Consider the following 14,360-nt stretch of genomic DNA (forward strand, 5'->3'; position numbering starts at 1 on the left):
ATTGAAAAATAAACAAGGCGCTCCTGTCAAAACAACAAAAAATGCTACAAAGAAGAAAAATGCAACTTCTGGAAAAGTATCAACTCCCAATGCACCTAATTTGAAGAAAAAAATCAAGAGTGGGAGTTATATATGAAGGAGAAAGTCAAGGCGGAATCTTTACATCCTTCTCCCAACCTGCTGTGATGTCTAATTCACCACTTGGGATACAAGGAACCACAAATGCCAAAACAGGTCAATCAACTACAACTTCAAAAAAATTGAAGCTGTTGCTCAAGCAAGGAAGGAGCAGTTGAGCAAGAAACCACCATGGAAGCTGTAGAGCTTTTCTAGCTTCATTTATTATTTTTTACAGCCTATCCTATTTTTGGTTTATGTTACATCTGTAACAATTAAATGGAATTGTTAAAATTGTAACATACAATTTATATTTAAGAGATAGGCTATGTAATTAGCAATATAACATAATTTTTTGATTGATGTCAACTACTTTTATTAGGAAATAGGCAACCTTAAATTATTTGACCATTTTTAAGTTTTTGAGAAAGTGGGTGATCATGGTATTGGTGGTTCAACACCTTGGTAACATCCTCATTTACATGCATTTACACATTGTGGTACTATTTATAGACCTGAGTTGTTCATGAATTGCACACTCATCTCTAACAATTGCATTACACAAGCACATAACTATCATAAAAAATGTCTACATGGAGCAAGAGCAATGTTGGTTCAGTGAAGGTTAATGTGAAATGGGAGTTTAATAGGCCTCAAATGAGGTCTGCAGTGGGCTGTGTGATTAGGGATTCTGATGGCCAGTGGGTGAGAGGATGCAAGAGCATGATTGGCCTTGCAGTGCCAATCATAGCAGCACTGTGGAGCATTTTCTATGGTTTAAAGCTTGCATGGGAACACCAAGACAAGTCTGTGCTGGTGGAGAGTGATTGTGAGGAGGCTGTCAATTTGGTCCTCAATCATAATCCTGATTATTAGATGTATGAGTTAATCTGCATGATCAACAACATCATGTCTGAATCATGGGAGCTTTGTGAGCTTATTTACATTCTGTCCTCTGCAAACATTGCAGCTGCTGCTCTTGCTAACAATGTCATATCTGATGATGGTGGCCTTGTTGAGCTCACTGTGCCACCATCCATCATTAGGCCAATTTTGGCTGCATAAAAGATGGCTTACGGCCTAGTTTTTCACTAGGTTTGTAATTGTTATAGCCATGTAATAAATCCCTTATCATCTAAATAAATGGCCATTGATTTTCTTCTTGTTTTATCCTATAATAACTGATGCATTATGAACAACAAAATGCCATTATAATTTCATTTAACTTGCAAAAGTACAACATTCAAATTACATAACAAACAACTACTGCCTCATTACTAATTACATACATATTCTAGACTAATTCATTAGCATTACACTGGTCTTTACTTGCAATATTAAAGAACAACCCAAACAAAATATAAAGACAACATATAATAAATCAAACACTTTGATGACCCCTGTTTCATCACTTGCACATTTTCATTGAAACCCTTATTTGAATGGTTCTCAGCTTCAAAGTTTTTAAGACCTTTGCCTCGTGCTATTAAACCACAGATCACAGCTCGACCACGAGGACAAACAGGATCCTCGATCCATCGAAAGTAGTTGCACCGTAACCGACCTCGAACGCAGCTGGCGAATCCCCTCCCCGCATTATTCTCAGTCCAAGCAGTTCGAATTACCACCAAGCGTCCACATAAACAATATTCAGCCATTGAATAACTAATTTAACCTTTATTCAAACTCTAGGGTTAAGGATTTAAAATTTGGGGGTAATTTTACCCAGACATAGAACAGTTTCTTTTTAGTCAGATGGTTATAGCCGTTGTGGTACCAAATTGCATTTTAATCACCCATTTTCTGTAACTTTTGCAAACAGAGCTAACTGCAGGTACACATCCTACATTTAACTCATTGAATTTCAGGCTCCCCAACTTAAAATGACTTTGACAGTTTAATACGAATCTCGTAATCCTTAATGTCACAAGAACGATTGAATGATCTCACAATTTTATCAATCGAAATGGGACTTCTGAAAATATTATATCTGATATTATCATTAATGATTTTGCATCTCAAAATACTTGTAAAACTCATTTTTGATAAATGTTTGAATTGCTTAATCACGAATTATAAATTATTTGAACAATTTTTTTAATATATTATTAAAAATTTAATCACGTTAAATTATTTTAATATTATAAAGGGGACCGATTTATAAATTTGGCTAGGCCCCAAAAGTATCGGGGCAGGGGCAGGACACACGTGAATGGAGCAAAGTGAAATGAGTTGAAGTCCAACATACAATGAGCATCTTCTCCACCCAAAGCCCACCAAATCCAAACAGACAACCGTGGGCCACCACTACATTACGTGCCCGATGGCGGATGTCACCACCACCCGCTTTGCCTGTAACAACCACCCCTTATCAATTCGCATCCCCTGCTTTTATCTCGAAAAATTATGTGTTCGATTAATCCAGAATCTAAATTAATCGATCAAGTCTCTCGTTACGATCAACAAATAAATTCAGAATATGATGCAAGTACGTACTCTGCTTTTCAACTTTTAACCTTCTTTCCATTTATTTCATCCACCTTGGCTGACTTAATTGTTTAGATTTACGTTTGACCAATGTTAACCATATACTCCCTCCGTCCGACGAATAGTATAAAATGAGTTGTGACATGAAAATTAAATAAAAGTGTAATTTAGTGGAAGAAATTAAAAAAATAATTAAAATATTGGAATCAATTAATATTATATATATGATCTTGAAACAAAATAATGAACATAAGTGGGACGTCCAAAAAAAAGATATACAATTAAACGAGATAGAAGGAGTACTGTCCTAACTACTAACACTTGCCCCTCTTATTACACTTGCCCCTCTTATTTAATTATTGGGTTAATATAGATGAAAAAAGAGAATCTTAACAGAATCGTTAAATAATTAAAAAAAAACATTTCTATATTAGATTCCGGAAAAGAATGATACGTTAATCAAGAGTCGTTGAATTGGTTGAGATTTTGTCCCCTTTTTTAGAAATTAAAAGTTTGATAATGGGTGTATTTATACTATTACTATACTATAATAAGTAGAATAAGATATAATCTGTAGTTTTTGTTAACCCATTATTTTGGTTATCCATTTCCATCTTGACCGTCGGATCTTCTTCATCAAATAATCAGAACCGTTAGATCTAAATACTAAAAAAATGCACTATACAAGTTGTCAGGTTCGAATCCCGTTAACAACACATATTTATATTATTATTTATAAAGATACATATAAATTTTGAGGTTTGAATTCCGTTAACAACAAATATTTATATTATTATTTATAAAGATATATATAAGTTTTCAAGTTTGAATCTCACTAACAACAAACATTTACATAGATCTCATAAATCATATACTATTTATATTATTTGAACTTAACTTGAAATTATACACAATTAAAGTATAATTATATAATTATTATTTAATATTTAATTATTTATATAAAATTACATAAAATATAAATAAAAATATATAAATATTTAACTAAGACCCGTATATCCCACGGTGGCCGTAAGCTTGCTATAATTAATTAGCAAAAAGATAAATGACGAGTATTTACCAAATATATGTTCCCTTTCTACACCCAGTGCACTTCGATGTCACCCTTTTGGTCCACTACCTTTGTACCCCATTCATATTTTATTATCCATTCTATTTCAACAACACTTATATTGCATATCTTCATGACTTCATAATATATATCGCTTTCTCATTGGAGTCTCGCACAAATATAATATACAAATTGTCATATACATCATCATATGCATCATTATCTCCTCCTTAGAACACATATAAATATGAGCAACTGGACATTTTTTATAAATATGTTGTAATTAAACTAATATGGAGCAGGTTCAAAAGTTTATGGTGGAATATGAGAGAAGAAAGGGGGGCTACAAGAATATACTAGTCCTGTTTGAATAAATGGACTAGAATACATTTTATTGGAACTTGAGATGGATTTATGGATATGGCATCTTTAAGAATCCACACACATTTTATTATATTATTTTAATGATGAATAAAAAAAGATGGTGATACAAGCAAAGGAAGCAGCAGGCCAGGCCTTATGTGAATCCACGTCGATCCGCAGCTGACTGTGGGTGCGCATTACACCAGCTTATCAATAATGAATCCGTTCGACTTATTTTATAAGTAACTTATGAGTTGATAATTATCGGAGTTTGTAGACCGATAATATTATTACTGTTTCTGTTTCATGCAAAGTCTTGAATTGTAGTATAACATTTATTTATTTATGACATATGCATAGTTTTTTTAAATGATGTTTATATATAGAATAGTTTTGATAAACTCTTTGCTCACCTCGCTCACTTTGTCTGTTTGCTCTTGGTAATTTACGATTCACGTGAAATTCAAGTGATCATGTTTTGTTGCTTCCTTGGCTCGATCCTTTTCGCTTTCCCAACTAAGCTGCATCAGATTCTGATATTGTCTTCTTCTTTTTATAGTTTTGTTTTCTTTTTCTCTGCTCAACATATTTGATCTTCTTGATTTCAATGTAAATTGCTGATGAATTGACATGGATGACACTGAGAGTTGCAGTAGCAGAGCTTTGGATTCAGTGCCTTCGCAGATTCCAAAGCGGAAACACAAGTTTGAGGTTTATCATGAAGTTCTTTGTCGTCTAAAGGAGTCTCAGATTGAAGAAGCTAGCCAACCAGGTTTTGATGATGAGCTTTGGGCTCATTTCAATCGCCTGCCATCTAGGTGCTATACCTTGTTTACTTATTTTTGCGTATTTTAAATCCTGAACTTTATGACATGGACTGTTAGCTAGTTTGTGTTGCTATGTTTTAGTTGTTTGAGTAGCTTTCCTTTGACTTTTTAGTCTATGTTTTTGGGATTGCTTTTGACTTCTATGTTATGCTACACTTTGTTCCTTAGTGATTAGTGATTATATAACAACAGTAGTTCATGCAGAAATAAGGATCTTCGAAAGTTTGATTAGCTTATGTTGTAATGTTATTGAGCAGACGGTGATGAATTTTGATTGCAGGTATGCGCTAGATGTGAATGTTGAGAGAGCACGAGATGTTCTTGTCCACAAGAAGCTATTGCATGTGGCGCATGACCCTGCTACTAGAATTGCTTTGGCTGTTCGACTTGTGCAGGTGAATCACATAAGATGTTCTTTCTGAGAATTACTGGCATTGACCTTTTTATTTGTTGGTTGCTGATTATTGATATGATGTTGGTATTGTTGCATTGATACTGCTGGTAACATTGGCTGAAAACCTTCATAGTAAATGCATTGGCATTATGGCCATTCCTTATACGCTAATGGTCGCCATAATTTACCCGTGTTGTTTGTTATGATGATGGCCTTCTAATTTTTAAAAAAATTTCAAGCGAATATATTTTGCCTCTTTAATGCAGTTCACAAATAGAATGTTGAACACTTTCCCATATAAGATGTGAATTCTTGAAGTTACCATAAACAGATATGTAACTGAGAGGCAGTCATCCAGATTAGTTTGTGAATGTTCTTAGAAGAAAATTGCTACAAGAGTACAGTAAATTGCACTAATTACGTAGAGAAGGTAGTTAGTCAACCAGAGGGCAGCAGCAACAACGGGCCCAGAGGAGGGGTTCACCGTTCAAGCTCATTATTTATCATGCTTTAAACATCTGAAGGACTAAACCTGAGAGAGTTAAGCTTTGGCTTCTTGTACTGGAAGTAAATTGCATTGATCAACATGGACGGAACAATCTAAACCTCTTTCATTTACATCCTCTACTTAGAGCTAACCAACTCAGTAGTTCGATTTATGATTTTGGAGCCTAACGTGTTAATTCCTAGATGCTGGACAATAATCACGTTAACAAGTGATGCTGATGGCTATTCATTGGGAAGGAAAACCAACAAGGACACAAATTATTTTGTTGTTTTCCAATGTTGGAAAGAAAGAAATATCTTTTGGTGCTGATTCTCCACACTCTCTGTCCGTAAAGGGCTTATGCTATTACTTTTTCTCCATATTACTTCTTTTGTTCATAATCATAGCTACAAAGATACTCTCTGAGTGAGCTTTCACTGTGAAGTTGGTTGAAGTGTTGTACTGACTCTTTTCTAACTCTTAACGTGACTGTTGTATGTGTAGAACACCTACAATTCACAGGAGACCAGACTCACTAGTTCGGAATTAATGACAACATTTCTTTTAGCAAACGGCTGGTTTCATTAAACATTTATGGAACACCTCCAGTCTGCTGTTTTCCAGTCAAAATTATAGTTGTGATAGAATCAGCTGCAGAATTGTGCTATTAACTTACAGCTTCTGATCTTAATCTAGCAGTTTCCTCCTAAAACCCTACATAAGTGGCCTGGTCTGAGACTCTGGGGTATTTAAGATTAGGCGACTAGCATTATCATGCTCTTGGTCTGCTAAAACTTATTATTTTCTAACTGAGCTGCATCTGAAAATATTTGTTTTTAATGGATCAAGACACTGATATGTATAGCAGTAGTATATTTAGAGTTTTGCATTTAGTTTGGTAAGTCAAAATTTACTGCCACAATTATCACAATTTAAGTGGATATTAAGAAATTCAAGTGCCATACCGTTAGTGTATATGTCATGATATGATTTTTTTCTGAACTTATCACGTCCAAAGTTATTGCTGCTGCCTTAAATGGAGCATCTGAAGATTTGTGATCAACTTACCGTGTATAGTTTATTTGTACATCTTGTTGATCTTGATGAAAATTTAATTATTAGAAGTGTTAATCATCTATCTTGCTGTAATTGTCTTTCCCGGCGTCTCCCATATAGATTTTACTTCAAATATCAAGTTATATCTGACAGGAGGTGGCTAGATAATTCTAAAATGTTAAGAAATTTTGGAATTACTGTTTTAAGGGCATATTAGGGTCCTGCACTGATGAAATCTTAAATTTGTATAGAACAATCACGGGATGCTTATTTTAGTATGGATAAACAAACACTTGAGGAAATATTGTTTCTGTCAAACTGCTAATTTCCTACTTAGTTAATACAATTGAATGTGTGCTTGCTACCAGATGATGTCTGAATGATTTAAATTTTTGAAGGGCCCATTGGGTGAAGAAAATCCTGTTGAATCCCTGCACTCAACCTTTACAGGGAAGGGGGATCCTCAAAGTTCCTATTATCCAGTCAGGCAGAGGTGTTCCCTACACTACTGAATTCCTGCCTTCCATAACTTCATATTACTTATGTGCATTATTTGTTTCTCTTCGTAATTTTCAGTGTTCATCCACCTCCTGCATTTGGTTCATCGCCAAGTTTTGAACTTGCACTTGAAGCCAGGATATCTCTAGTTCCAGATGGGAGCAGCACTATGAGTGCCAATCTGCAGTTAATTCGGTAAATTCTTGTGAAAGGTTTGCGACAAATTGAACTTATTTTAGTTACTTTCGTGTGAAGTTAGCCATTTCTTAAAGTGCTATTTTTCTTCAATTAATAAATGTTGTCCAAGCATGTCTATAAAATATTATTCGAAAATAACAGATAAAAACATCTTGATTCTTAAGTGCTAAGCAACATTGTTCTATGAAGAGGAGATACAACTACAGGTGCAAATATTGCAAGCACGCAGTGCCTGTACACATGCTATACTAAAAATTTAAAATTCAATGGGTACCATGACCACCTACGTATAGAGGTATACAGTGCGTGTATAAATTTTCTTCTGCGGAGTTCTATTTTACAAAAACTTATTTAACAGTAAATTTGTTGTCACTTCAGTTTCTTTTATGGTATTCTGTTGGTTATTTATATTTAATAGTTTGACTGCCAAATTATTGCTAAAGCTTTGCCATTCAACATTCGGTTGTTTTCTATCTTGTAGGCCTCGGCATGAAATAACTATTTCAACAACTGACAAGCCAAAGCTCCTCAGCCAGGTAGCAAATTTCTTCGAATGCAATGATTTTTCCATTACCTTTGAATTAGTACTGTGAATTAAATATGGTATCCCAAGGTGATTACTATATTAGTTGTGATCTACATCATCTATAGGCCGACAAAATTCTATATAAGTGTGAGTTATCTGGTTTCTTGTCTAATTTTCTTGTCTGTTTATTGAAATTTAAGAGGTTTAACATCCGTAGTCTCTCAAGGTTTTACGCTTGTATTGAAACCTCTCAAGAATTTACGCTTGTACTGAAACTGCTCACAAATAATTTATGATGCTCTTTTTAGTTAATTACAATGTATCTTATGTACCTCACTTCAATCTGACAATAATACTTAACTTAAAAAATTATTTCTAATTTATAGAAGTCCTGGTTGTTCCGTACTCCAGGACCGGGTGAATAACTCTTATTCAGACTGTTAAGGATTCCCCTGAGTAATTGATGTCAAAAGGTACTAAATCCTCATTGGGTAAGGATGAAATAATTGTAGTGTAGATAACAGGACACCTACTCTGACAAATATAGATCGATATGTAGTATTGAGCACATGAGTTAGTTCTTAGGGATCCTTTGTAATCTTGTTTTTTTAAAATTTTCAGCTGACATGCTTACTCTCTGAGATCGGGCTAGATATTAAAGAAGCTCACGCTTTTTCAACAACAGATGGTTACTCCCTGGATGTTTTCGTTGTTGATGGTTGGGAATACGAGGTACTGTTCTCTTCCTTATATGCTCTTCTTCAAGCCACGTACTTGATATATTACATTGGTGGACAATGTGAATGCTGCACTATGTCATAACCACCAATTTAGTCGGGGAACTTACCATCTGTGTTATTACTTCATACATAGTCTTGCATATGAGAAGATTAGGCAGGCATATGAGCTGGTGTTCTGATGTTGATATCTATCTTCTGGAATTATCTGAAAGTTGAGCATATTTTTGACATGTTAACAAAGGAGTAGTCTCCTTTCCTTTATTCTGTTGTGTGGTATCAATCGAACTCCAAGCAATTAGACTTTGACATTTTAGGAGAAGTTAAATCATTTATCTAGTTATAGTGTTAATAGACCAAACATGTAGGTCTGTTTAGATGGACCACAAACTTGCTAACTTATAAAGATAGGCAAAACTTGGAAAAGCGCCACAAAAACTTTGAGTGATTGAGTAAACAAATTGCGGGTAGAGCAGCACAGTGGATAAAAACTGTAAAATGTGAACATGCAGTTGTATCATATGAAACTGTTTACATCTATATTATATTATGATTCTCATCTCTATATCTGCCATTTGGTTTTCTGCACTATACTATGCTGATTTTTCTTGAGTTGAAGTTTTGAATTCTTTTGTTTTTGTGGGTAAATCAGTATATTATGTGTGTGATAAAATTTAGGCCTAGGGGAGAATTTATTTTTTAATATTCTTCACTGTTTTTTCCACTACTTTCATTATTTACTTTCATGAATGAATGATATATCTGATGACTTAAATGACTTCAGATATCTATGCATACATGTTATATAGCGGCTACCTAGATCAAAAATGTTGATTCTATTTTGGGTCTGCCTTAGGGTTGTATACTTGTATTGTATCATTGGTCAGTTGCATTCTTTTCTTAAATGTATATCTTCATGAATGTTGTCAAAAGTTATGATTCTGTCTTCATTCATTTAACTGCTTCTCATCTTTTACCCTAATTATTCAGGAAACTGAACATCTTAAAAGTGTACTGGAAAAGGAGATTCCAAAGATTGAGGTACCTCAATTTGATGATCATCGTAATGTACTACGCGAGTGTGCACACAAACACGCATATTTAATAAATCTGGATATCTTGTATTTACTGTAGATGAAGTCATGGTCCAACAAACATGCATCTCCTACTGAGTTGGGGAATTCTGTTGACATGCTTATGCCAGACCAAGTAAACATACCCATTGATGGTATTGATGTTTGGGAAATTGATTCAAAGCTATTAAAATTTGAACAAAAAATTGCAGCCGGATCATTTGGAGAGTTGTAAGCTTTCTAAATTGTTTTTTTTGGTTTCATCAGTATTTGCTCTTCTATTTTTTTTGTTTCATCTATAAGACTATAATGGTAGATTGTTGACTGATACAGATATAAAGGTACATTACATGGTCAGGACGTGGCTATTAAATGCATCAAGGCTGAGTATATAAGTGCAGGTGTCCAGAAAGAGTTTGCTCAGGAAGTATTTATTTTGAGGTTGGATGATTGACATGCCTGCATTTCGAGTGTGGTTTACACCTCGTTCGATTTTATGTCTTCGATAAATTAGCCACATGATTTGCATTCCCCAAATCGAAATATGGTTATATCTGTTAATTGTTGGAGTTCATTGTGCTCAAAAGAATAACTTCATTACAAAAACTGGATTTTTTTCTTGATAGTTACTGTCACTGATATTATTATGCCTATTGGTGAAGGAGTGTATATTAAATTGTATATCTTAAAATATCCATAACAAAGAACACATCTTTTATGTTAAAGAAGAATGACGTAAACAAGCCGTGGCTGTACAAATATATCATAACAGTCTGATTCAATGTAGATGTAATTCGTAGATGTGCACAACTTATGTTACAACGATGTCTAATAAAGATAGTCAAGATGAAGATCACAATTTAGACCGTCTCTAGTACTATGTAAATCTGTTGCTTCCTCCTTACGATAATGGCCTTGTTCATCACTATGTTCATGATTCTAGTAATATCCCCTGAAGTGGGGGAATTAAAACATGTACAAGTAGTGTAGTTTTTGACTTTCTGGTGGTCAGGAGACAATTTTACATTTGATGATATGAATTTTAAATATATTTTTTTGATACAAAATATTGTTGACATGCCAAAACTATCCAATACTCCTGGACAGAGCGGTAGAGTCATTTATTTTTAATTATTATGTACTCCTGCCCTATTTTTCCATAATTAATTTGAAATTTGCAGAAAGGTTCGACACAAGAATGTTGTGCAATTTATCGGTGCGTGTACAAGATCCCCAAGACTCTGTATAGTAACTGGTAATTCTTAAACCACTTTACTGTTACATAATGTTCCCTATGCACTGTAATTTGCTCATTTTATATTCCATTATCTTCTGACATGTAATTCAGATGATTCACTTCTTCATTCATTTTACTTCCTGTAAACCATTCTAGAATTCATGTCTGGCGGAAGCGTGTACGACTTTCTGCACAAGCAAAAGGGATTCTTCAAATTCCCAGCCATACTCAAAGTAGCGATTGATGTTTCAAAAGGGATGAACTATTTGCACCAAAATAATATTATACACCGAGACCTTAAGGCTGCCAATCTTCTAATGGATGAAAATGAAGTAAGAAGTTTCAGCTATTGATGTTTCTATTGTTAAATTTATCATTTATTTTTTGTTATTTTTCGTAATTGGTGTTTTCACTAAATTTCTCAAAAAACTTATTGTTGTCTGTGTTTTTCACGCTGCATCAGCCAAGTCTTGTAATCTAAACTTCCAGTACATCAAATCCACAGTACATAGTTTGCCCTCTGATGCAGGTTATAGGATTTGATATATGTTAAACTTTATCTCTATACACTTCCAAATTAATTTGATTATCACTTAAGAAGTTGGGTACAAAAGTTCTGACTTGAAGTGATGTAAATACAGAAGACAGTCACATTGGCAAAACCCATTGTGTGAATTAATTGTAGTAAGGGTTTACAATAAATTGTTAGTGTTTGGTGATAAAAGCTGCTACGTACACATAACTTGAATGCCACCTATAACTAGTAGTTCTTCCATTTCAGATTTGTTGTCATGTTTGCCTTTCTTTGCATATCTTAAAATATTTCAGAACCAATTTAGAAGCTAATTAGAGTTGAGGCCAAATTTAATTGTAGAAGGGTTGGTATGTATCGGGTTTCTCTCTGATCTTTCCAGACAGGCCTAAGTATTTCTGCAGTTTCCACGATCTTAGTTTAAAATCTTAAGATGAATCAAATTCTGCAAATAAGTTCCTGATGCTTGCATACTGAGCAGAACTTTGGCACTGTGCACAATTAACCAGTACTTAGGAGATTAGTAGTCCTTTGTCTTTCCATGTTCTTAGACGTAGTTTATCATAAATGATGTAATAGCAAGATTTGATATACATCTGATATATGAAGTTCAATTTCTACAGGTTGTTAAGGTTGCTGACTTTGGTGTTGCTAGAGTGCAATCCCAGTCTGGAGTGATGACTGCAGAGACAGGAACATACCGCTGGATGGCTCCAGAGGTCCGTACCTTTTGTCCTTGTACATGTCAGATTAAACCAATTTGGTTTTTTCTTAAATCTTGCAACAAGGATAGCACTTTATTTACGAATAACGGAACGACATGTAAGCTATATTCACTTCAAAATTGCCACACACTACACCCTAGCAACTACGAAAGTAACACTTCATGTAGCTTACTAATCCAGGAATAATATGCAATAGAAAATCTTAAGCTTAATTTATTAATTGCCATTTTGCCTCTGACTCCTTCTGTTGTCATACTGGGAAGGTTATTGAACATAAGCCATATGATCACAAGGCTGACATTTTTAGTTTTGGGATTGTGCTATGGGAGCTGCTGACAGGAAAGGTTTTATATATTTTTGACAAATTTGCATCTTTTATTTCCCTAACCTGCAGTAGAGCAGTATCTTATTTATACGAAACTATAGACTTCCGCTTGCTAATACTCTTCTAATCTGACCAATCATCTAGGTTCCTTATGAGAATTTGACGCCGCTTCAGGCAGCAGTAGGAGTAGTGCAGAAGGTAATCTGTCTAACCGCTTGGAAATAATCATATACCATTGGTCATACCCAAGACCACTCGATGATCTAATTAATATGTTGGCACTTATTGTAGGGTATAAGGCCTATCATACCAACACGAACTCATCCATTAATTGTTGAATTGCTCGAGAAATGCTGGCAGCAAGACCCTTCTTTGCGGCCAGAGTTTTCAGAGATTATAATGATCTTGCTGAATATAGCGAGTATGGTAAGATGAACAAGACCATTATTCCAGTCCTGTACAAGTGTACATTATCATGCAACTGATATGAGCATATTGGTTTTCTAAAATAGGTTGGGGAAGAAGAGAAGCCCGGCAAACGAAGAAATCGTGTAGGAGAGTTCTCTCAGCCCACGCAAGGGTGCTCAGTAAAAAGTGAAGAGACCTAGTGCAATGTCCAATTTCTCTGCATTGGTACCATACATGTAAAAAATGTATAATGTATAAATAGTTGGATGTGGTCATGTCTGAGAAGCCAATGGGATTTTTGAACAAAAAATGTTATAGTTGCTTCAAGTTTGATCTCTAAAATCTAAGTTGGGCAGAGCACTGCCCAATTTTTTTGTTACTCATACAAAATTTAGTGTTTTCATGTGACATGTAGTTTTTGCTTCTGAAAATTTACCACAGATTTTGCCTTTTGGGAATGATGAGGCTGAAATTAGAAATTTAGTAAGATGGTAACTGAAAAACAAAGCTTCGCATGCCACAGATATGACCCTAGAGCATTGGTTAGAAAACAAGAGTGAGTTGATATTTCATGAAGAACCTCAGCGTCTCTTAACATCTAGAGCATTGGTTAGAATTTGGAGATTTGAGCCAGAAATTACTTGAATGTTTAAGTTTTAATTATTATCAACCGTTACTCACTTATGGGAGCAATCTGAAATGAAAATTTACGCAATCTGAAATGAAAATTTAATTGGTTGTGAAGGTATAAGAATTGCAGAGTTAATATTCCTAACATCTTCAATAGGAGAAAAAAAATAGTATGCTCTACTTATTGTATGGGCCAGTTATTTCCGTTTGGTTTGGGCACGGAGGTTAACAAATAGTATGTATAAAGTAGTGAAAAAGAGAAAGAAAAATGAGTTGAATGATGGGATCAGTGGGATCAGTTGATTTTTAATGTAAAAAGGGGAGACAATGGGGTAAACGTAGTAAAGGAAGGAAAAATGGGAAAGTAGTGAGACCCATTGACTATTTTTGTAAGTTTTGAAATATAAAAAATTGGATAAGACATCAAAAAAAATGTAAAGAAATGGTTGGGACAAAGTATAAATTTTGAACACTTTAATTATCTAAAACCCTCACCTAAATTATAACCAACATTTTTATGAAAATAAAATATTTTTAAATTTTTCAAAAGCTAACAAAACTGTAAATATAAATTTAACATTATAGCTAATGTTCACATCAGATACGAGTTCACCAAATTTTATATAATTATTATTTTATATTGTTTTAACAACCATTTTACCTAACATTGT

At 34.3% G+C, this 14,360-nt stretch overlaps 1 protein-coding gene across 1 annotated transcript; it reads left to right on the forward strand.

Moving 5' to 3' along the window:
- Positions 1 to 3,988: 3,988 nt before the first annotated feature.
- Positions 3,989 to 13,506, forward strand: LOC141713468 (serine/threonine-protein kinase STY46-like). Its single transcript, XM_074516902.1, has 16 exons — positions 3,989 to 4,854; positions 5,144 to 5,258; positions 7,199 to 7,293; positions 7,377 to 7,493; positions 7,978 to 8,032; positions 8,644 to 8,754; positions 9,750 to 9,800; positions 9,894 to 10,063; positions 10,166 to 10,273; positions 11,014 to 11,087; positions 11,226 to 11,401; positions 12,225 to 12,320; positions 12,590 to 12,670; positions 12,796 to 12,849; positions 12,943 to 13,077; positions 13,164 to 13,506. The coding sequence occupies exons 1-16, from the start codon at positions 4,667 to 4,669 to the stop codon at positions 13,257 to 13,259; spliced, it is 1,722 nt and encodes a 573-aa protein (XP_074373003.1). The 5' UTR covers positions 3,989 to 4,666; the 3' UTR covers positions 13,260 to 13,506.
- The last annotated feature ends 854 nt before the right edge of the window (positions 13,507 to 14,360 follow it).

Source organism: Apium graveolens, chromosome 3 (genome assembly GCF_009905375.1).
Source record: "Apium graveolens cultivar Ventura chromosome 3, ASM990537v1, whole genome shotgun sequence".
Classification (NCBI taxonomy): domain Eukaryota; kingdom Viridiplantae; phylum Streptophyta; class Magnoliopsida; order Apiales; family Apiaceae; genus Apium; species Apium graveolens.